General features: G+C 43.9%; 1 protein-coding gene across 4 annotated transcripts in view; it reads right to left on the reverse strand.

Moving 5' to 3' along the window:
- Positions 1–20,894, reverse strand: part of Arhgef28 (Rho guanine nucleotide exchange factor 28) — a 292,013-nt gene that overhangs the window by 36,372 nt on the left and 234,747 nt on the right. For all 4 annotated transcript variants that reach the window (XM_055598372.1, XM_055598373.1, XM_055598371.1 and 1 more), the window contains 8 exons: positions 19,502–19,578; positions 14,442–14,620; positions 13,394–13,485; positions 11,272–11,454; positions 9,336–9,467; positions 6,077–6,177; positions 3,487–3,525; positions 3,340–3,387 (listed from right to left, as the gene is read on the reverse strand). In XM_055598372.1, coding sequence (XP_055454347.1) covers positions 3,340–3,387; positions 3,487–3,525; positions 6,077–6,177; positions 9,336–9,467; positions 11,272–11,454; positions 13,394–13,485; positions 14,442–14,620; positions 19,502–19,578 — 851 coding nt within the window. The remainder of the gene's footprint in view (positions 1–3,339; positions 3,388–3,486; positions 3,526–6,076; positions 6,178–9,335; positions 9,468–11,271; positions 11,455–13,393; positions 13,486–14,441; positions 14,621–19,501; positions 19,579–20,894) is intronic.

The raw sequence follows: 20,894 nt of genomic DNA on the forward strand, positions 1-20,894 counted from the left end.
GTGTGTGTGGCTGGGTGTGTGTGTGTGGCTGGGTGTGTGTGTGTGTGGCTTGACTCTGAGTGAGATGTTATTATTGTCCTAAGAACAAATTCAAATTTTTCCTTCCTAAGACGTTTTAAAATTGCCCGTGTAACACACACCCTGGGAAGATGGGGATTTACCCATCAGTTTGTGAGATCAGCACTTTTCTGAAAGTCTGCTAACTCAGGTATATTAAAATTCATACTTGGGTTGGAATAAGGCTCAAAAATGAATTCACTAGGGCCTTTTGAAATAAAATTTGTGTTTTTAAATTTGAAAAGAAATTGAAAAAATTTATGGTCACTCTTGACGCATGACTTTGGAGAGCCATTATAAGTAGAACAACAGTCATCATGGAGAGTAAGTACCAACCACTGTGGCCTTTAAACATGGGCTAACCAGCACTGATAATCCATTGGCACTCTGCCGGCCTGACAGCACCACTTAACATCAATGGACCCCAGGGGGATCAGGACTATAAAGCGCATAAACCCCAATATTTTGCATGTTTAAACAAACAGCCACTAGCTCTAGTGTAAGGATTACAATCAGGATAACTCCGTGTAACCATAAGGAACTCATCATGTCTGCTGGAGGTTGGGATGAGGCCATTCTCTTCCCTCTCGCAAACATACAGCTGAAGACTGCGTATTGATTTCCACGTTTAACATTTGTGCTTAGGAATTCTTAATCCACTCTCATTTCGCCTACTGAGGTAGAGTTATCCGTGCTCCGTGTCCTTTTTTAGCCTGTCTATGCTTTTCCAACTCTAATATAGGGACCAAATTTTCACGTTTCAGAAATGGGTTAAAAGTTCAGCTTCTAAAGAGAGGACCGTGCTACAAAACAACTATTTCAGACCCCATATCCTAAGAGCAGCTCAAAAGCTTTGACTTGATGAAGGGGTCCTATTGGGGACTTTGATGTTTCCCATTCTAGATTCAGCTTAACACTGTGCTTCTCAACCTTCCTAACACTGCATCCCTTTAAAACAGTTCCTCATGTTATGGCAACCTCCAACCACACTGTTACACCAGAGCTGTAAATTGTGCTTCTGTTATGAATCATAATATAAATATCTGTATTTTCTGATTATCTTAGGGAACCCCTGTAAAAGGGTCATTTGACCCCAAAGGCTTGCAACCCACGATGGAAAATCACTAAATTAACATATAGCAAAACTGAGGTCAATGGGCTGCTGAACTCTTCTGAACCAAAATACATACGAGGCTGCATTCAGAGGTGAACAACACAAAAATGACTCTATATACTTCATCAAGTAACAACTCAGGATGTTTCCAGCTCCTGAGAGTTTAATGGAGTTTCTCAAGCCCAAAGCTTCTTAGTTGACATCTAAAAGGAAGCTTGTTTTCTCCACAAGATAAATGGATGCAGCCCAACACATTTGTAGATGACAATGCTATGTCACCATGTTAAAAAAGTTAGATACCCTTGTGCCCATCCAAATAAACCAAAAATTCAATTGATAAAATTATTGAGAAATAGTCATAGCACTGTTTTCCCCCAAACTTCCTACCTGAAACATTCCAGAGAATCTATGGAAAATTTATTAAAACAAAAACTAAAGTTTAATGGGTTGGCTGAATATCTTAAAAATTACATTAAAAACCAATATCTTTTATCAACAACCATCATTGGGGAAGCATAGACATATGTTTCTAATTTTATATAGTACTTGCATGAAGACAATTATAAAGCTTCCAGTATAACCTAAAGTAAGAGGGGGCTGACCCTGTTCTTAGACAAGGAAACTGATCATGGCAGAAACACAAATTTGCTCCCATTTAGTTCATAAATAACAATGCAGTTTTAAACTAGTGGTCTTGGTAAGAGGTAGGAAACTGGACAGAGTGACCTAGAAACTTGTAAAAAATGAAAATTATAGGAGGTGACCAGTGTTGCCACATACTCAAGTGTAATCCAAAGCATTTCCCTCTGAGACAACGGTTCTGAAGCAAGAATGGGCCTGGGAGCGACGGTGCTTAAGAGAAACAAGTGTTCTATCGTCAAAATAGAAATAAGGAAATATCTTATGCAGCCACGGCTTTATGTTTTTTGCTTCAAATTTAGGCTTAATTTTCCTTTAACAGTCCTAAGGTGTAAAATATGAACTATGAAAGACTAATGAGAAATTCCATGCTTGGTCCTAGTAATAAGTAAAGAATTAAAAAATGAAAGTAATCTGATGTCTTGCTCCAATTTTAAATTAAGGAGGGGAAAAAGAAAAAGAAAAAGAGAAAATGAGAAAAGAAAAGAAATGACTTGATTAATTTTGGCAGTTTAATAAAATCGTAAAAAGGTAATGATAGTACCTTAGCCTAAGGAGACATTCAGATACGGTTAAAGATAGTAACTATAAAGGATATTGACATTTTTGTGCTATCAATAACACAAACATAAATACGTGGGACTGAATAAATTCTACAGACCCAAATACTACACATATATTAACACCCATGCTGGAGAATGTCTGATGCCACAGAAAGATGTGTGTGGTTAGTGGGTGACATGCAACAATCTAAACTCCAAAGGGATGCGTACAACACGGGACAAATGTCTTATTAGTTCCTTGTGGTTTTTTAAAAATTATCCTGGCAACAGCAATTCCCTTTTTGGAACCACAAGACATTTTACTTGATTTTTATTCTCAAAAATTTCTACACTGTAACTACTGTCTTGACGGCATTAAAAGTTTTCAAGCCATCGCGTAAAGCACTTTGAGCACGCTGGTGGCCTCTTCAGTGTGCATTGCGTGAGGGCAGAATTACGCGGCCCTCTAAAAGACAGCCAGCCTCCGTCAGGAGGAGGCGTGGCGGCCCGGTTTGCTTTTGTGACCTTACCCTTTAGCGCAGTGCCTGGCGCAGAAAGTGCACTCAATCAGGACTGGATGATGAGCAAACCAAAATGTAGAGGGGCAAGCAAATGACTTCACAGCTTGTCACAAAGGCCTAAGGCCACACATGCAAGCGACACAAGTTCAGGTGAGAATTTAAGTTTTCACCAGAAAACAAGAAGTCGTGTTTCACTGTGTTGGATTCAGGCAGAGCCATCGCTGTTTTTCGAGAGACATGAATGGTTTTAGGGTTTCAGAGATCAATGGGGTAAAACGTGGTGGTGCCATGCTGGTGCCGTGCTGGTGCTGTGCTGGTGAACTCAGCTCATCTGGCGGAGTTACACCTCAGGGAGTTGGCATTCTTCTAGGGTCACTCAGGACCCTTCTAATTTCTAAGGTCTGCGAATCGTCAAAGTACATCAAGAGAAACATTCACAAGGTTGAGATTGCAGGAGAGTCATTACCTGAAGGCTATAGAGGAGACGGGTTAAATTCTGTATCGCTTGTATAATCTGGGGGTGAAAAAGGATTACACGTGTCAAATTCTTGAAAAGCTTCCTTGGCTACAATTTGAGAAAGGGTGGTATATGTTCAAAACATGTGTAGCTCACCTCTGACTGTGAAGACCCTGGGAAACTTCTATATTCGACCTAAAATACATAAAAACACGAGAAAATGAACAGCTTGACTTCTGAAAGCTAGCAGGAATCCCTAACACAGGAGCTTCCCTCCCTAACTCCGTCACCTCAGCTACAGTAACCATCTCCTCCTGAGCCGGAGAATTCAACAGCCCCTTGTCATTGTGGGTCTTCACTCATTCAGAGTTAGAGATGTGTGGCAACTGTTACCCAACCATGCCTTACAGTGGCATAGAGCAAAGGAGCTCAGCGGACAAGTGCCTCATCTCCAGGAACAGGCGGTTGGTTATACCGTGTTCTCCGGAAGCTGCAGGACAGCACAGGGCCTCTGCTCCCAATCTCAGTGTTAGAGAACCATGAGGCTCGAGCAGCCAGTGGGTACTTAGAGAAGCCCCAGGGAAGCACTTAGTTGAGGTCCTCCAGGTCCTGCCTCAACCAATCACCAGTCCAGCTCAAACCCCAGCAATAAAGACAGAGGAGGCTGCATCTTCTCCTTGGGGATGGGGTCTATGCCTCAGACTTTGTTTCTTTCATACCACTGAACGCAGGGAACATGTAGATACTGAGAGCTCTAGTTCCCAAAACTCCATTAAGCATTTGTTTATTTATTTATTGTCTGTCTTCTCTCATTAGAAAACCAACAAATAGTAAGACTTTGTGTATTCAATGTTCTAGCTACAAACCTAAGAATAGTGCTTAGCACATAAGGGACAGTCAACAAATCACTGTAAGATGCATTTGCACACCCTCTTTTTAATAAGTAAGTGGCAAAGAACACTCCACACTTTCGATGCTTGCTTTTGTCTGGGTCCATGTCTTGGCAAGCCCTAAAGGAAGTCAAGCACGGTAACATCTTCCAGGCATCTTCACCTTGATGCTAACACCGGCGATGGGCTGGCCTGATGTCCTTTTCTTTCATGCCACCAGTTAAAGACTTTGTTGCTAAGTCCCTCTAATAGAGAAAGGACAAAGGCTGAAGCGGCAGACATGTCAGTCAGTACTTCAGTACTCTGCCCAACTGTATGGGAGACATCAGGCTAAGCCCTTTACCGCTTTGGTGGTAAGGGTCCTGCTTTTCTTACGAGCCCATCTTGGCCCATCCACTGCTTTTGTGGTAAAAATAACAATACTCCTGATGTTTATACTCTATAGAGAAGTAAATGCGGAAACGAGTTGGGCTGTGCTACACTTGAGTGCTCACACTAGAACTGGGTTTGGGATGAGACAGGAAACATCATCTTTTCAGCGAGCGTCATCTGCCCCCTGGTGGTTGTCCTGCACAACTGCAGTTAGTAGCTGAGCAGGAGAATTTCTACTCTTTTTTAAACTGTTTTTAATTCTTTTAGAAATTTGTTTTAACTTTATCCTTTCAAGGACGCTAGTGCCAAGACATGCATTACATGCTATCTTAAAGTTTGACCCCAGTGACCCTTTCCTGTATCTCAGTTTACTTCCCTTCTCAAAAAGACCTTATGAAGGGTCAGATTTCCCCATAGCTAGATACCAACCCACTTTCTGTGCAGAATTCAGCTGCCACTTGACCAACTGTCTTTCCTCCCTCAAAACCTAGGAGCCATTGAAAACTACACACTTCAGTCTTCAAAGCAAAGATCACATGGAAAAGCAGGAAACATTGGAAGACAAATAAGTCTCAAAGCTTACAATGAGAATAAATAGAGTAAAATTCTGTAATCATAAATTAACTTGGGCCTTTGAACTTTGAAAATGAATACTAAATCAGAGCTGTGAAGTTCTGAAAGGCAGACCTGTGCTGTCACCTGTCACGTATCTGGGAAACACATAAGCAGAATCCTGCATTTGTAATAAACATGAGCTGTGCTCCCACACCGGTGCACATGAATACTTGGTAATGGGGTTAAATCAGCGCTAGACAAAGTGAAACTCTCTGGCTGACTCGCCATCTCCCCAAATCACAGTGTTATTCCCCTGCTTACAAAACCACAGACTTGAAGTTAACAGGAAGCTGTATGCATGAATTTCTACAGAGAGAGTTACAGCCTATATATATCAAGAATCAGAGAGACAGCAGCATGTGAGAACACCCTGCCACAGGCAAAACGTGGTCCTGTGGGTTCAGAGTCTGCGGAAGGAAGGTGGACAGTGGTTGAGGAGCAGTGGATTGGTAGAGGATAGAAGCCAGTCCGTCCCAATGGCGCCATCTGGTGGTGTAGCATCCCAGTATCGGGGCCAGCTCTCAGCCAAAGAGTTGCCAAAAGCAGTAGGAGAAAAAGCAAAGGTTTGCAGAGAGTAAGCCCGGAAGTCAGAGAACGCAGACACACATACACACAGGAGGGTTTTCAAGCTTTTTGTTTTGTTTTTAATAATTTTCAGTTGTTTTTTAAACACCTACATGATATAGAAAGAACATGAACATTTAAAGAATAGATAGACTAGAACGCTTCAATATAGATATTTAAATGAATCAGAAACAATTTAGGAAAAAAAAAAGCATTTCCAATCCACTCGCTGCCTGATAGCTCAAGCTACTTTATATACAAGGCAATGGGTGCTGGTTACTAACGAGGTGGTTAATTAACAATACCTTCTCCCCTGCATCAGAGACCGCCAAGTCCGTTACCACACCCTGGAGCCCGGGATCCACATCCCAGCAGCCTCTTCCTTCTGTCCCTTCTGTGACTAGTGCTGGAAGCACACCATTGAGACAGAAACAAAAAAGGACAACATCAAACATCAGCCAGCCAAGTGGTTTCTTCTGTACACACTGACACACGTTTCCAAAAAAGAAAAAAACAAAACAAAAAAAACCTACCACAAGGTAATACATACTGAGTGCTCCGTGGGGGCGCTAGAGAGCACAAGTCCACAGTCCCTGCTCTCATGGAGCTTACAAGCTAAGAAATTCCAAGCAGCACCTCTGTACCAAGGTTTTTAACTGTGCTTCTGGCTTGGGCTGAAGTGTCCGTGTGCTCTTTGTGGTACCAAGTCTACCTCTCACTTCCCCCTAATGGGACCAAGGCTCCTGGGAAAGGAGACATTTAAAACAGGTGCCCGGTGAGACAAGAAAAGCACAGTGTCTCGGCAGACCAGGTCCGTAAAAGACTCCGTCGTAGCCGGTGCGAGATGGACAAGTCTAGAGGAAGGTCCAGAGGCGCAGGGGGCGCTGTTCTAGGAAGGCCGAGGTGGCTAATGCGTTAGGGTTTCAGAGTCATAAAAACCGAGAGCCTGCCCCGGTTTCTCCTCATTTTCAGCTTTTCTCAAGTTTCCCACTTATACGTTAATACTGTAAACACTGTACATTTAATGCAGGAAAACACAGCAGCTGGTCCAGAGTTGTTACATATCAAATACAAATTTACCTTCACCCATGAAACCTCAGTCGACAGAAGTTCATTATTTATTTACGGACGATGTGAATTCAATCAAAACTTAAGACTACACTCAGTTCACCTCTTACTAATTCAAACCGGGCCTTTCAAGGCCCACACATACTTCATTGGAGCAGTATCTGAGCAGAACCCTGACCCAAAGATTCATTTCCTGGTAACGTTTGTAATCGTTTTTCGTTTCTGTTTTAATATCATGTCAGTATGCATCTTTGTTTCTAACAAGGGAGTGTCCCCTTTTCTCTAACTTAATATAATTACTTGCATCATCTTTGGAAAATGACAGTTGTCCAGGACTCCAAAAGCCTCTTCTAAACCAGTTTTCTGTGTGAGTGGAAAGCATTTCAAATGGATCAAGTGATAACCAAGTCCATTGTGTCCAAGTTGACCACTGCTTACGCAATGACGGTGGAGGGACAATTCATAGCGACTTTCCTAACTCCTAAGAGATGTCCAAGCCATTTCCAAAAAGGAAACCAGTCTGTCTTTCCTCCCCCTTCCTCACATTAACAAAAACACTTAAATGTTAGAGGAGGCTCCTGTGGAGCTGAACGGAGGAAGAAGGCTGGATTTTCCATGAGGTTCGTGTCCCCCCAGATTCAGCATGAGGGTGGGCAATGGGGTCTCCGCTGGACTGACCATTCTAGGAAGTAGATTATAATCATTGCCCATGGTAAGCATATTGATGAACAAAACGAGAGGACTTTGCTTGCCCTATAGCCACAGAGCGACATGGGCTTGCTTCACAAAGACCCTCCACAAAGCCACTGCAGAGCCACTCTGAGTCCATGCCTTCGCTGGAGAATAATCCTCTGCCCTTAACAACTGTAGAAGGAGACCAGACTCCAGCAGCGCTCTGCTCTAACCCAGGATGGCCTCTGCCTTACAGAGCTCAGCCACCGACGCCTCCTGGCCTGATCCCGATGGCAGGCTGCTCTAGTTCTAGCAAGTGACTGTCACTGCAGAAGGCTCCCAGACCATGCAAGATGTAGATTCGGAAGGGGCCAACCTACACTAGCCTGCCTGGAAGGAGGGAAGGTCCAGCCGAGCGCTCCAGACAGCTGCAGGGGCAGAGCGGAACCTCCCAGCTGTCCCTGGGGCTGGGCGAAAGACCATACCCTCGGTATTTTTAGAGAGAACTTCCTCAATGGCATAATGAGGCTCTTCTAAAGGAAATCACCCAGAGAAGTACAACTCCCCTGACGAATCTGGCTGTTTGAAATGAAAAACATATGTGCACATTCTGAAAATAGAAAGCCAGGATTAGATAAAGCAGAATTTGAGAGGGGAAAATAATTTTGGGTGCTCGTGACAAAACGAAAGAAAAAATGTAAAGAATTAAAAAGTTATGTTGCTTCTAGGCATTCTACTGAACCAAGGCATTTGTTAAAGAAATTCTAACACACAGTGAATGCGGCAGCACACACCTAAAACCCTTGCACTTGAGACAATCAGGAATTCAAAGCCATTCTCAAATACAATAGTAAATTTAAGGACAGTATGAGAGCCACGTAAGACCTTGTCTCAAAAAAAAAATTTTTTTTTTGCAGACATTTTATTACACACATAATTTAGGAATAAGGTTGTTTTGTTTGTTTGTTGTTTGTTTGGTTTTTTTACCATCTTTACACGATGAAAAAATATACTTTGTATTCTCTTATTTTAGAATCCTTCATGGAATTTAGTATGTGGCCTAAAACAGCATAATTGGGTTTGGAGACATTGCTAAACTCACTGCTATTATTTTTAAAATGTATCGACAGCTGGGTGTGACAGCGCACCTCGGTAAGCTCACACTTCTCTGGCAGAGGGATCAGAAACGGAGGTCAGCCGAGGCTGCACAAAACATATTCCAACCTGAAGAAGCCTCTCTGCGAGGGCTGTGGGCGTGGCTCTGTGGGAGACTGCCTGCCTAGCCTACCCGGGGCTTTGGGCTCAATAATCCTGGCACCATAGAAACAAAACAAAAAAAAAAGATTTGTTTGCCATCCTATAACGATGCCACCAAACCCATGCTCACAGGTGCATGTGTCATGGGGGTAGGAGGGACTTTAAATCCTTCTGATTTATGGTTGCTTAGTTGACACTTATACTCGAAAGCCTGTTTGCTTAACGGATTGCAGAGACCCCTTAAAAAAGGATTGAAGGTCCTTTCAAAATTTCATCCAAGGAGTCGTGAAAACCAAGGCAGATGTGATTTTGGGAGGGTGCAATGCTTAACTGAGGGACAGGATAGCATAACCGACAGACAAGTCCTTGGAATACAAGTGCCATTAGTTGCCACATATAATTTCTATTTACAGCCACCATGTATTCTCGAGCTTTTCTTCCCCCCTAATTACAAAAAATACATTAAGTTCTCTTAAAATCAGTAAATCAGTGCTTTTGTTTTATATGACCACCGTGGACACTGGGGCTGTGCCCAGGCTCACTGCCAAGGCCCGCACTGTCACTTACAAGCAGTTGGCGATGCTGGCACATCCTGTGACCCGGGCATGTCAGTCAGGACAGCGCCTCCAGAGCCTTCTTCAGATGTCTGGCTTACATCGCCTATCTTTGAAGCCTTCACAGCAACCTGCAGACTCTCGGCTAACAAGGAGAAAAACAAAACTAAATTTAAGCAATAAATACATAGAGAGAGAGATTTAGTCTGGCAGGTGTGTCCAGCCTGCAACAGCTGGGCAGCACATGCCCGAAGATAAAGCTCAACGCAAAACTGCAGACGTATCTAAAGCATTGTGAGATTATTTCTGTGAATTAATTGACTTGATAGCAACTCTGTCACATGGTTCTCGGGCATGAACTCTGTAGATGACAATTTGTTGCAGCACAATGGCAAAAGGTTAGCTACTGTGAGTGGCTGAAAGTTGACAGATCACATTGGACCTGCAACTTTCGTCATACAGCCTGGAGAACTAACATTTGTTTACTTTTCTTCCCTTTTATTCTGAAACAGGTCCTCATGTACTCCCGGCTGGTCTCAGACACTCTCTGCAGCTGAGGATGGTCTTGAACTCTTGACCTTCCTGCCCTTACCTCTCAAGGACTGGGATTTCAGGTGTGTGCCATCGTGTTCATAAGCACATACAACTACATCCCCAAAAGTGTGTGACTTGCAAAGACTAAAACACTTAGAACTGGCCCCTTACAGAAAAATTATACAGCCCCGCAGTCCCTACCAACTGACAGCAGCGTCCTTCTGCACAGAGAATATAAAATAGCTCAAGTGCAACCTTCAGTACATTAGTATACTGAAAACCCGACTGTACTTCAATTAATACACATACACTACCACATATTAGAATTTTTAACGTTGTGACTAAGAAATACTAACTCCTCCTCAAAAGAGTGTTTCTTCAAACTTGTTTGTCGTGATACACAGCCCCATCTGTGTTCTAGTCCTCTTGGGAACTATGAGCCCCCGAAGAGGACATGTTTACTTACATAAGGGAGTATTGGCTAGTATGTGGAATATTACTATTTTGAGGACCTTGTAATTATTTCTAAAGCATCCTCACCACATTTAGACTTATGTGATAGCTGATCGGGGAAATCTGAAAGAGAAGCGGGGAAAGAGACATAGCTATGGCCACGCAGAGCCGCGGGAGAGCAGCAGTCCCTGGTGGGACTGGGAACATGAGAACAAGTTCCTAGAGGGCTGGAAACTGGAAGACAGATGAAATTCAAGAAGAGGAGGGAGGGAAAGTAGCAGTCCAGCAGAGTAAAGGGGCTTGTCTTTCTTTACACGATGGGGTCTTCGCGCTGGGAGGAGGCCTTGATCACCTACACTCACGTGTGGACCCATAACCCAGGATGGATTCTCATCTGCAGCCTACATGGCGCCTCTACTGCCGTGGGTTCCCTTGAGCCTACAAGGCCATCCTAGTTCCTCTGTCATGTGGTAAGGAACAAAAACCAATGGATTTCTAACCCCTCATCAGGAAAGATTTGGTAGAAAGAAGAAAGCCGAAACCACTGGCTCAGTATGAGAGCAGGTGATTTGGTCCATTAAGGCTTTGTCATGTGGGAGGGGCATCATGAATGCTTGTCAGCCTCCTTCACTTTATTTCCCAAACATGTCCCAAAGCGGTCTACTACTCTGCTTTCACTGCCAACCGTCATGGCCATCAATGTAAATACTATTCACTCCTCTCTACAACTCCATAATTCCCCGCTTCCCGTATTTTGATTATTTTCCTTATAGCACTCATACTTACAATCTTATATGCTTACTTCTTTATATTTTGAAATGTCCGGAACATAGGTTCTATAAGAATAAGTATACTCTCTCATTCTGCATGCACCTAGGCCGCCATGCACGGCATGGAGTGGGTAGGCACCCAGTAAGCGCAGTCTGAATCTGCCAAAGCAAAACATTTCCAGCGCAACTTGCCTTCTTTCAGGGCTGCTGCCAGCAGGGAGGCTGCCTGGGGAGGCTCTCCGGGGTCAGGTTTGATGAGCAGATGGGGTTCCAGATGGACATCCTCAAAGCCACTCAGTTCCCCAAGTTCAGCATAGATGTGCAGCTTTTCTTCCAGGTACGTGCAAATCTGCTGGTCTTGGTTGCTGAGTATTTCTGTGGAACATTGTTCATTAGAAGAGGTCACCTCTAGTGTGGCCACAAAACTAATACGAATATCAAGTTAGGAGAAAAAGACACCGTGACTTAGCAAGCAGTCTGGCCCTACACTTTGGGTGGGTGTTGTAGTAGCTAATAGAAAGGCGTCGGGCTACATGTTATTTATTTGTAGCCTAAGGTTATTACAGCAGTATTATTTAACCTGCCATCACAAATAATAAGACACAGACACACGTTAGATTTAGAAATACCTTCTTTACCTTGGGCCGGGCAGATATTTCACTTACACAGTCTCCATAACCTCACCATCCACCTCCCAGCCCCCAGCCAATGCCATCCCCTTGATCCTCCTAAATTGGACTACCTGTCATCTATAACCCCACGGTACTCACTTTTATTCTTTATCTAGGCCTTTCCACGCCATCATCAGAGTCCTTTCTCCAGTCCCACGTGGTTTTTTTCTCCATGCTAACCCATGGTGGCCTCCTCCTTCCTTTTCTCTTCCCGTCCCCCTCTGTCCTGTGATTCTCATGATTTTTTCTGTCCTCTCCACCCCTGTGAACCTTAGCCACGCCTACCCCATTCTGCCCTGCCCAGGTATTGGCCTTTTAATGAACCAATCAGGTATAATGTTTTAGGCAGGTTTTCAGGAACAAGGGTGGGCGTGTCCGGCTGGCGGTAACCAGATCTTGAGGGCCAGCAGTTAGCGTTAGACCAACCTCCAACGATTCCGCTTTTCTGTCTAAATAAAAGGCCATTGTTCATACAGACTCCAAATGATGGCATGGAAAGATTAAAAAAATAAAAGCAAGTACCACGGGATTATGGACGAAAGGTAGTCCAAGTTAGGAGGATCAAGGTGGATGGCATTGGCTGGGGGCTGGGAGATGGACGGTGAGGCTATTGAGACCGTGTAAGTGAAATATCTGCCCGGCCCAAGGTAAAGAAGGCAGTTATAAATCTAACAGGTGTCTGTGCCTTATTATTTGTGAGAGTGGGTCAACTAATACTGCCGTGATCATCTTAGGCTTAATAATAAATAATATATAGCCCAATGCCTTTCTATTATTTACTATAACAGGTGGAGAGAGCCAGATTCCATTTCTGATGCCTCCACTTGTGACTATGACCTCCTACAAGTGATAATATTTTCCCCACCATCCACTGCACTTGATAAATAAATGCACCTTTCCCAAATACCAGAAAATCTTGCAAAGTTTTTTTTATGTTGATAACTTCTATTAAGCCTGGATATTCAACTCAGGAAAGGATAATCTTCTATTTAGACTGAATACCCAGCTCAGGAAAGAGAACTGAGGCAACCCTCTCCGCAATGAGTGAGGGCTGAGAAGCCTCAGTCTTCAGTCTGTCTTGGTCAAAGCCAGAGCCAGTTTATGGTTCTGCTTCTAAACATCTCATTTCTATGATGACCTCTGCATGCATCAATTTTCCCCTGACTTCAATAGGTTACAGGAGTCTTAACGCTAGAGACCCTAACTAACATTGAATCCAGTGAGTCTCTGCCTCAGTTGGTTCAGGGAGCTAAGGAGCAGATGACAAAATTTTAATGACCTCCCTACATGACTCTAGTTGTAAGGCCTAGAGTGGAGAATTAGTGAGATAAATGTATCTCTTGGCTTCACAGTGCACTCGATGTCCTGCCTGGTGGATTCTTTGTCTAGTCACAGGAGCTTGACATGGCAGAAACTCCAGGGCTCGCCAGCACCACAAGGCCCTAAACCATGGTTTCATATGTGTTCTGTGTATTTGCATGAGCATCTTGGTCATTCATCCCTTGTCTCTTGACGGGTGGTTCTGGCGGAGGGTAGGCAGTATGGACCTCAGGTACACTCAGTGGCATTGCCTTGACTCATGACATCACGATTTTCCCGCCACTCAAGAACACAGGAGCCAGAAGCCAGAGCTGCACACGTACCTTGACATTGCTGAATTTTGGCCACCCTGGCTTCAGCTTTTCGCCTCTCTTCATCAGACTCACTTGTCCTTCCTCCTTCCTCTTCTGGACAACTTTAAAAGACAACAGTCAAGGCATCACTGAAACCAGTTTCAAGGATTTCTAAGCTTATGAGAAAAACACGGGAACTTGGCAAAAGAACTATCCACAAAGGCAAAAATAAAGAAAGAAACAAACAAACAAATAAAAATCAGCACAAAGAGAATTGGTTGTTCCAACTTTCCAAGAGATTCGTTTTCTTGAGTATTCACATGCTACAACACAGGTTCAAAGCAGCAGCAACAGTGGGCTTGTTATTACACGCAACTAAGATAAAGTTTTGGGTTTTGTACCATTAGGAAACTCCTCTTGACGGAGCTAGGGTGGAAGGGTTAAGGGACAGATAATAAGCCTCCACACTGAGTAGGTGCGGTAGAGGTGGGAGCAATTTAACAGAGTACCACGCTCATCCAACTAACCGAATTAACAGTAGGAATTACCACCCCCATCCTCACCCCTCATTTGTCAAAAGCCTCCTTACATGAGTAACAAGCAATACGTTAACTGAGAACATTGAAATCCACCAGCCATTTATTTGAATGGTTCCTCAGGCACACACAGAAACAGAAGACACGGTACCTGCTCTCAAGGAGCTTCCAATCTACAGAAACACACGCACACCTGCATGTAAAATACAACCCTACAGGAAATAGGTGACGAGCACCAAATCAACGGCTTAGAAAGAGGGTGTGACAGCATCTCAGATGCGACACAGAACACCTGGACTGAAGAGGTCTTCATGAAGCAGGGAGCAGGAGCCACACCAAAGCACACAGGTAGGGCGGGAAGGCACGGCATGTGGGGAGGTGTGCAGAGGACAGAGCTGCAGGTGACAGGCTACAGCAGGCAGGGGCAAAGGTCAGGAAGCAGGCAGTTCTGGCTGAGGCAAGGTGTTCATGCAGGGAGGACATGGTTAGAACGCATTCCGAGACTGAACAAGGACATCTATAGATAAAGACAGCGATGTTACCTCTCTACTGCCTGCTGGATCCGCCTCATCCAGTTATTTCGTTCCTCCTTGGAATTGGTGTGGATTTCATACATCTCGGGACCGGCTGATGAAGCGCTGATCAGAAACATGCCTCTCTCCTCATTAGCAACCTCTCTGGCAATAAGCTTCTGAAGGGAGATGACTGAAGGCTTCTGGTCCTGGAAGAGTTAAGAGGATGCACAGGTGAAATTGCACCGTCTCAAAACCAGGAGTCACACAGGACCATGAGCCACAGGAAGCAACAGGATATGGGAAACTCCATCTCCCGCGTTGTCCTGTCAAGAGTTTCAGAAGTTCTCCAGTGGAGAATGTACTCCTCTGGCTCTCGTCTCACAATGACAGGGTTTGGTACTATCAGCTGGAGACATGGTGTTCAACACAGGAGCCTGTGGAGGGCATTTCTTACTCAAACTGAAGCAGATGGAGAATGAAGACGTAGGGGAATAATTATCCTTAAGGTTGGCAATTTAGAGTCTGGAAAGATGGCTAAGTGGCCAACAGCAAATGCTGCTTTAGCAGAGGCCCCACGTTTGGTTCCTGGTACCTATACTGTGTGGCTCAAAACTACTTGTAACTCCAGCTCCAAGAAAACATGCTTTCTTCCAGCCTCTGCCCTCACATAGGCATACCCACACAGACACATACAGATTTTTTTAAAATTAGTAATTTAAAAAATACTGGTAGTTAAAAAGGGCAATTTTTAAAAGACCCTCAGGTGAAGGAAAAAGATTCGATTCAACTCCTGTGGCTGAGGAAGAAAGGATTTAAAGAAGAAAGAAAGAAAGAAAGAAAGAAAGAAAGAAAGAAAGGAAGGAAGGAAGGAAGGAAGGAAGGAAGGAAGGAAGGAAGGAAGGAAGGAAGGAAGGAAGGAGGAAGGAAGGAAGGAAGGAAGGAAGGAAGGAAGGAAGGAAGGAAGGAAAGAAAGAAAGAAAGAAAGAAAGAAAGAAAGAAAGAAAGAAAGAAAGAAAGAAAGAAAGAAAACAGTATATCTGACATCACAATAAGATTGGGAAGGATGAGAACCCAGAAGTCACTGGATTTGGCAATAATTAGAAGACAGTGCTGGAAACAGAACCATAGGAAATACGGGCGTAGGTCACCAAACGAAGTATAGAAATGGGCAGAGGAGACCTGACAGCACCTAGGCATCACTAGCTACTTATGCTCCAGCCTTACAGACCTCGGCGCCACAACTACTGCAGCTCTGCCTGGAAGTGGCTCCTCCTTCCCAACCAGATGAACACTTGGTGAGCAGGACGGGGCTTAAACTCATCTTCATACGCCAGACACATGGCCTGTCACAGAATAGGCCTGCAACTGACATCTGCAGAAACGGATTTGACATAATTCCATCCGAGGGAAATTGGAAGAAAGTCTAAGAGTTGGTGTCCAAGGTATATAATAAGAAAACTTCTACCAACATTTACTGTGGTGTCTCCATGCCATGCCCTGGAGCCTCACAGTAGAAGGCCTTAACAGCCCCACATCTGGCTCAAGAGCTGTGGTTAAAAGACGGGCCAAAGGAATGTCTGCAGTGTGAGAAGTATGTGGAGTACGGGATCTGCCTTGGTCTGCGGCTCCCACCACTGTTTACAGAGCTGGTTGCAGCATCTGGTTTTGTTTCTTCCCTGTGGACTCAGTGAAGCCTTTATCCAGAGTTTGCCATTCCCCACTGCTGACTTTCCAGTGCTGGCTTGCCTTCCCAGCACTGCACGGCAATGCCACATCTGGGGTTATTGGCCAACGCATCTCTAGGCTGCTTTTCATGTTTTCCAGAGAAGTATGGAGAAAGAAAAGAGAGAGAGAGAGAGAGAGAGAGAGAGAGAGAGAGAGAGATATCATGGTGGAATAGACTACTGGTCTACCCAGTCCCATGCTTGGCCTCTGGAAATAGAGGGTATATCAGTTTTAAAGATGTTGAATCCTGACCTCTGCATTAGAGGTCCTCTAAGCATTATTAAGATGGCTTTAGTATTGGAGATCTATGTTTCAGCTTCCTCTTTCTGTATGTAAAAATGCAAGGTGGGTTTGAGTTGCTTGATATGGAATAAAGTGAAATTATTAGTAGTAGGTTAGTATTCCAGAGAAAGGGAGGTGGTGGCAAGATCTTTCAAAAGTGAAGAATAAATAAAGGGTAGAAAGGAAAATTAATTAAACCACCAGCCAGAAGGCATCAAGGGCATGCTTGTCATTATTTATATTAACTACACAAACAGTAGAGATAAACAAGATTCAGCATCCCCAGGAGTGCAGGTAACATATCAGCTCTGGGAAGAGGTGTCACACATTGATGATGCAAGGATCTAATGCAGTCTGCAGGGATATTTTGTTTGTCCTGTAGCATTTTAAAGCCTTTTTGTTGTTGTTGTTGTTGTTATCAACATTTGTGAGTAGGAGCTTCCATTTTTTAGAGTGCGGGTGCTTAGTAGAAACAGAAGCCTGGCTATTCTGGACTATATTTTTGTTGAATTTATAAACACCAGCTATACAACTCAGAAAGCATGACTCACCTTGCCAGTGAACATGTACTGCTAGGAACACAAATAAAATACTTGAAAAAGAATGCCAACAAGTGGTGCCCAATGTAGGGCTTACAACAATGGAAAGTCTGGGCTCTAATGCTGTGAAGAAGACAGCGGGGTGTGAAGACATGCATATATACTTTCAGAGTGTCAAAAGTTTACTGTGGCTATTGTTGCTGGGTTCTCTCCTGGCTGCCCCCAGAAGGGATTTTCTGGTTTTGCTTAATCTTATTCCTCTATTCTAGCTCCAAAAGAGATTGGGAGAATGACTGATGAATTAGAAGATTTGCAAGTGGATATGGAGGAATACAAGAAACAAAAAAGTGGATATAATAAGAAAATCAGAAGGGTCCCCCAGTTCTCGCTTTTGAAAGGATTGCAGAGTTGGCTGTGCAACTCTAGAGATTCTGGGTAGAAACGGAAGCGCTTGGGAAGCAAACAGAGCTGCTGGAAAAGGGAGGGGGGAAAGGTTTAGATCTGGTAATTGATCTAAGCCAGAGTTTCCCAAAAATTGCTACCCTTCCTTGCTCCTTGCACTTTTGGTGTCAAGTTCTCACAGTCTCTGGGTGGGCTGAATAGCTGGAAGGAGCAGAAGGCCATACAAAGTGAAAGGGTTAAAGAGAGACAGTTTCAAGAGAAAAGGTTAGTATTAAGCAAACTGAGCTGCCAGAGGAGCAGCCTTGGGTTAAGAGATTACCACCATTAGCTTTCCCAGTAGCCACTAAAAGGCTTAGATATCAAAATGCTTAGTGCTTCAACTGCAGTAAACTTGGTTATTTGAAAAGAAATTGTGACCAAGCCACTAAAAGCCTCAGAGTTCAAAATTTCTGGTGTGTTAATTCTGAGAAATACAGTACTTTCCATCAGTGACTCAAGGAGCCATTTCTGTCAGCACTGGGTTCTCAGCATCCTGGGTTAGTAAATGCTGTGGTAAAAAGTGTCATTGGATGCAGGTTCAATATCACATACAGGAGCTGGAGAGATGGCTCAGTGGTTAAGAGGGCTGTCTACTCTTCTAAAGGACCCAGGCTCAATCCCCAGCACCCACATGGCAGCTCACAACTGTCTGTAATGCCAATTCCAAGGGATCTGACACCTTCACACTAATGCACACAAACTAAAATTAAATAAATTATTAAAAAAGAAAAAGAATCACATACAAGGTAACCTCTTGTCATTAGGAAGGAGCTTTGGAGTCCTAGCTTGAGGCTCAGCAGCAAAAAGTATGAGCCATTCCGAACAAGAGCAGCTGAGAGCTACCAGGTTATAGAAGAAATTATTAATCCAAAAAGTATTTGGTTCATTGATAATCTCCTCTTACGAAAACATCAACAAGTCTCATTCATATTAGAGAAAAAGCCAATTATTTTATTTATTTTTTTTTAGACTAAAGGGAGGAAATGTAGTAGAAGGTTTCGGCATCTTAAAAACCCAGTTGTGTTATTGTAAACATGTTTTTGCTTTAATCCCAGGTGTGGGTCATGCAGATGTTGCAGTTTATTTACAGCAGCAAATTATTTGCCTTGTGCAAGCTCTGCAAGGAGATCTTTGCCAGGTGCAGATAGTTTAATTCTGAGGACTTTAGAGAGAGACAAAAGGTCAGAGCCCAGAGCCAGAAAGGGGCAGAGGAAGGCGGCGGCTGCTCCCCCCTGCTGCTGCTGGTTGCTGTTGCTGCAGTTTGAGGAGAAGTTGGAGCTATCCTGAAGTGAAGATTGGACTCGCCCCAAGGAACCCAACGACACTAAACAGCAGAAAGTAGCCAAAAAGAACTATGCCTGCTCTCCCCACTAACATTTCTCTCCTACCTGATGTTGGAAGGACTGGGGTGGAGAAGGGAGGTAGAGGCATAAGAAACAAACAAACAAGTTTAAAAGTATGCTAACAGGCATGCTAAAATCTAGTTATGTGCTAACAATAACTCTGGCACCAATGAGAATTGTCTTCAAGCCTGAGGCTATAGTTCAGTAGGAAAACATTTGTCTAGTATGTGGAAAGTCCTGGGTTCAATACCCAGCACTATGAAAAGTGAAAAGAAAATAATCTCCTTTAGAAATTATGGTGTTCTCTTGCTTGGCAGAAGGGGCATTATCACAGTAGGTTATAGATTAGGCAGGCAGGTGGGCAGTAAAAGGACCATCCAGGGAAAAAAGAGCAAGACACTGGGAATGGCAAGCTCAACACTAATGCCTCAGTTGCCAGAGCTGAGCGCAGGGAATGGGGATGAGGCCAGAGGCCAGAGGGAAGACCCAGAAATCCAGGCAGGAAGGAGGTAGGTGAAGCCCTGGGGTAGTGTCCATTCCCCATCAGTGCTGCAGCCTTTCACTGTTTTCAGAATTGATTAACCTGCCTGCTTAACCAGCTTTGAAATCTGTTACAGCAGTGGGGATATAGTACGAACACATTCAAGTGACTTTTTTGTTTTTGTTTTTTTGTTTTTTTTAATTAGGAGCTTCAGGCATTGTTGAAGGAAATACATCACTAGGGAGTAAAGTGTGCCTCGACTGGGTGCATACTTACAACAGCTGCAAAGATGTACTTCTGGTCTTTCTCTTGTAAGAAGAGCAGCACATCCGTTAGAAGCAGAGCTAGGATATCTTCAAAGACAGAAACACAACAGGACTAATGAGGAAAACCACAGCCTACATGACTTTATCGCTATTTTAATTTTCATGCTTGACATTTAAATCAGTTTAACATAAATGAAAGACTTTCCTAAGAAACTTTTATTTTAAAAACCCTTTCATTATGATAATTAATATCTATTACAGTTAAAATGCATAGAAAGTTGTTTAAGTGAGGCAAATCTCTGGAAAACGTTTAAGAGAGTTTTCAAAATGAAAAAAAAAAATTCAGTGTAAAAGAAGGCTCTGAGACGGTGTGATGATGGACATTTGCAATCTCAGTACTTGGGAGGCTGAGGCCAGAGGGTTATAAGTTTGAGGCCAGCCTGAGTTACATATCAAGACCTCATGCCAATGCATCCAAGCCGCCCTTCTATGAAAGAAGGCCTTAAGAGAACGGAATATCCCCTTGCCTTTAGGGGGACATGTAGCTTATTATAAACGTAAGGGAATTCGGGTGGCTGGATGTGGTGGAGGCTCACACCTTAATCCCAGCACTCAAGAGGCCGAGGCAGGTCCATCTCTGTGAGTTTGAGGTGAGCCTGGTCCACGGAGTGAGTTCCAGGACAGCCAGGAATACACAGAGAAGCCCTGTCTCAGGAGAAAAAAAAAAAAAGTAAGGGAGCTCTCCCACGTCAGGCAATGGAGGGGACCCTCCTCTGTCTAGGCCTGAGTAGAGTTGATTTCTCTATTTCCCTTGAAAACTTTGCAGGAACCCCCCCCCCACACACACAACCACTATATAGTCTAATCCACAAAGATGATTCCATGCGGTGAACAAAGAGAAGTGGCGCTGTGGGGACTGCAATCAGTAGTGTTCCAGGACAACACTGCAAGTGGTTCAGCAGCAAGTGCCTTTGTGGGACTCCCATCACAGCCTGCTCATCCTCTGGTGGGCAACACCTTCAAACAGCTAGAGTAGGGAATAGATCCTTCTCCTTGTCCAAGGATGTGGGTAAGATGAAGGATGCTAAATGCAAGGTCCTTAGAGGCTGTGGTGGAAGCTGAACAGGCTAGCCTTTAAGCTTGACCTTCAGATCCTGATCAATAAATTCAGAGTCTCAGCCACTCACAGTGATGCACACCTCTGATCCCAGCACTCAGGGAGGCAGAGGCAGGCGGATCTGTGAGTTCGAGGCAAGCCTGGTCTACAAAGTGAGTCCAGGATAGTCATGGCTACACAAAGAAACCCCATTTCAAAAAACAAAACAAAAAGGAACAAGGAAGGAAGGAAGGAAGGAAGGAAGGAAGGAAGGAAGGAAGGAAGGAAGGAAGGAAGGAAGGAAGGA

The sequence above is a fragment of the Psammomys obesus genome, unplaced genomic scaffold (genome assembly GCF_907164565.1).
Source record: "Psammomys obesus unplaced genomic scaffold, mPsaObe1.curated_primary_1811, whole genome shotgun sequence".
Taxonomy (NCBI): Eukaryota; Metazoa; Chordata; class Mammalia; order Rodentia; family Muridae; genus Psammomys; species Psammomys obesus.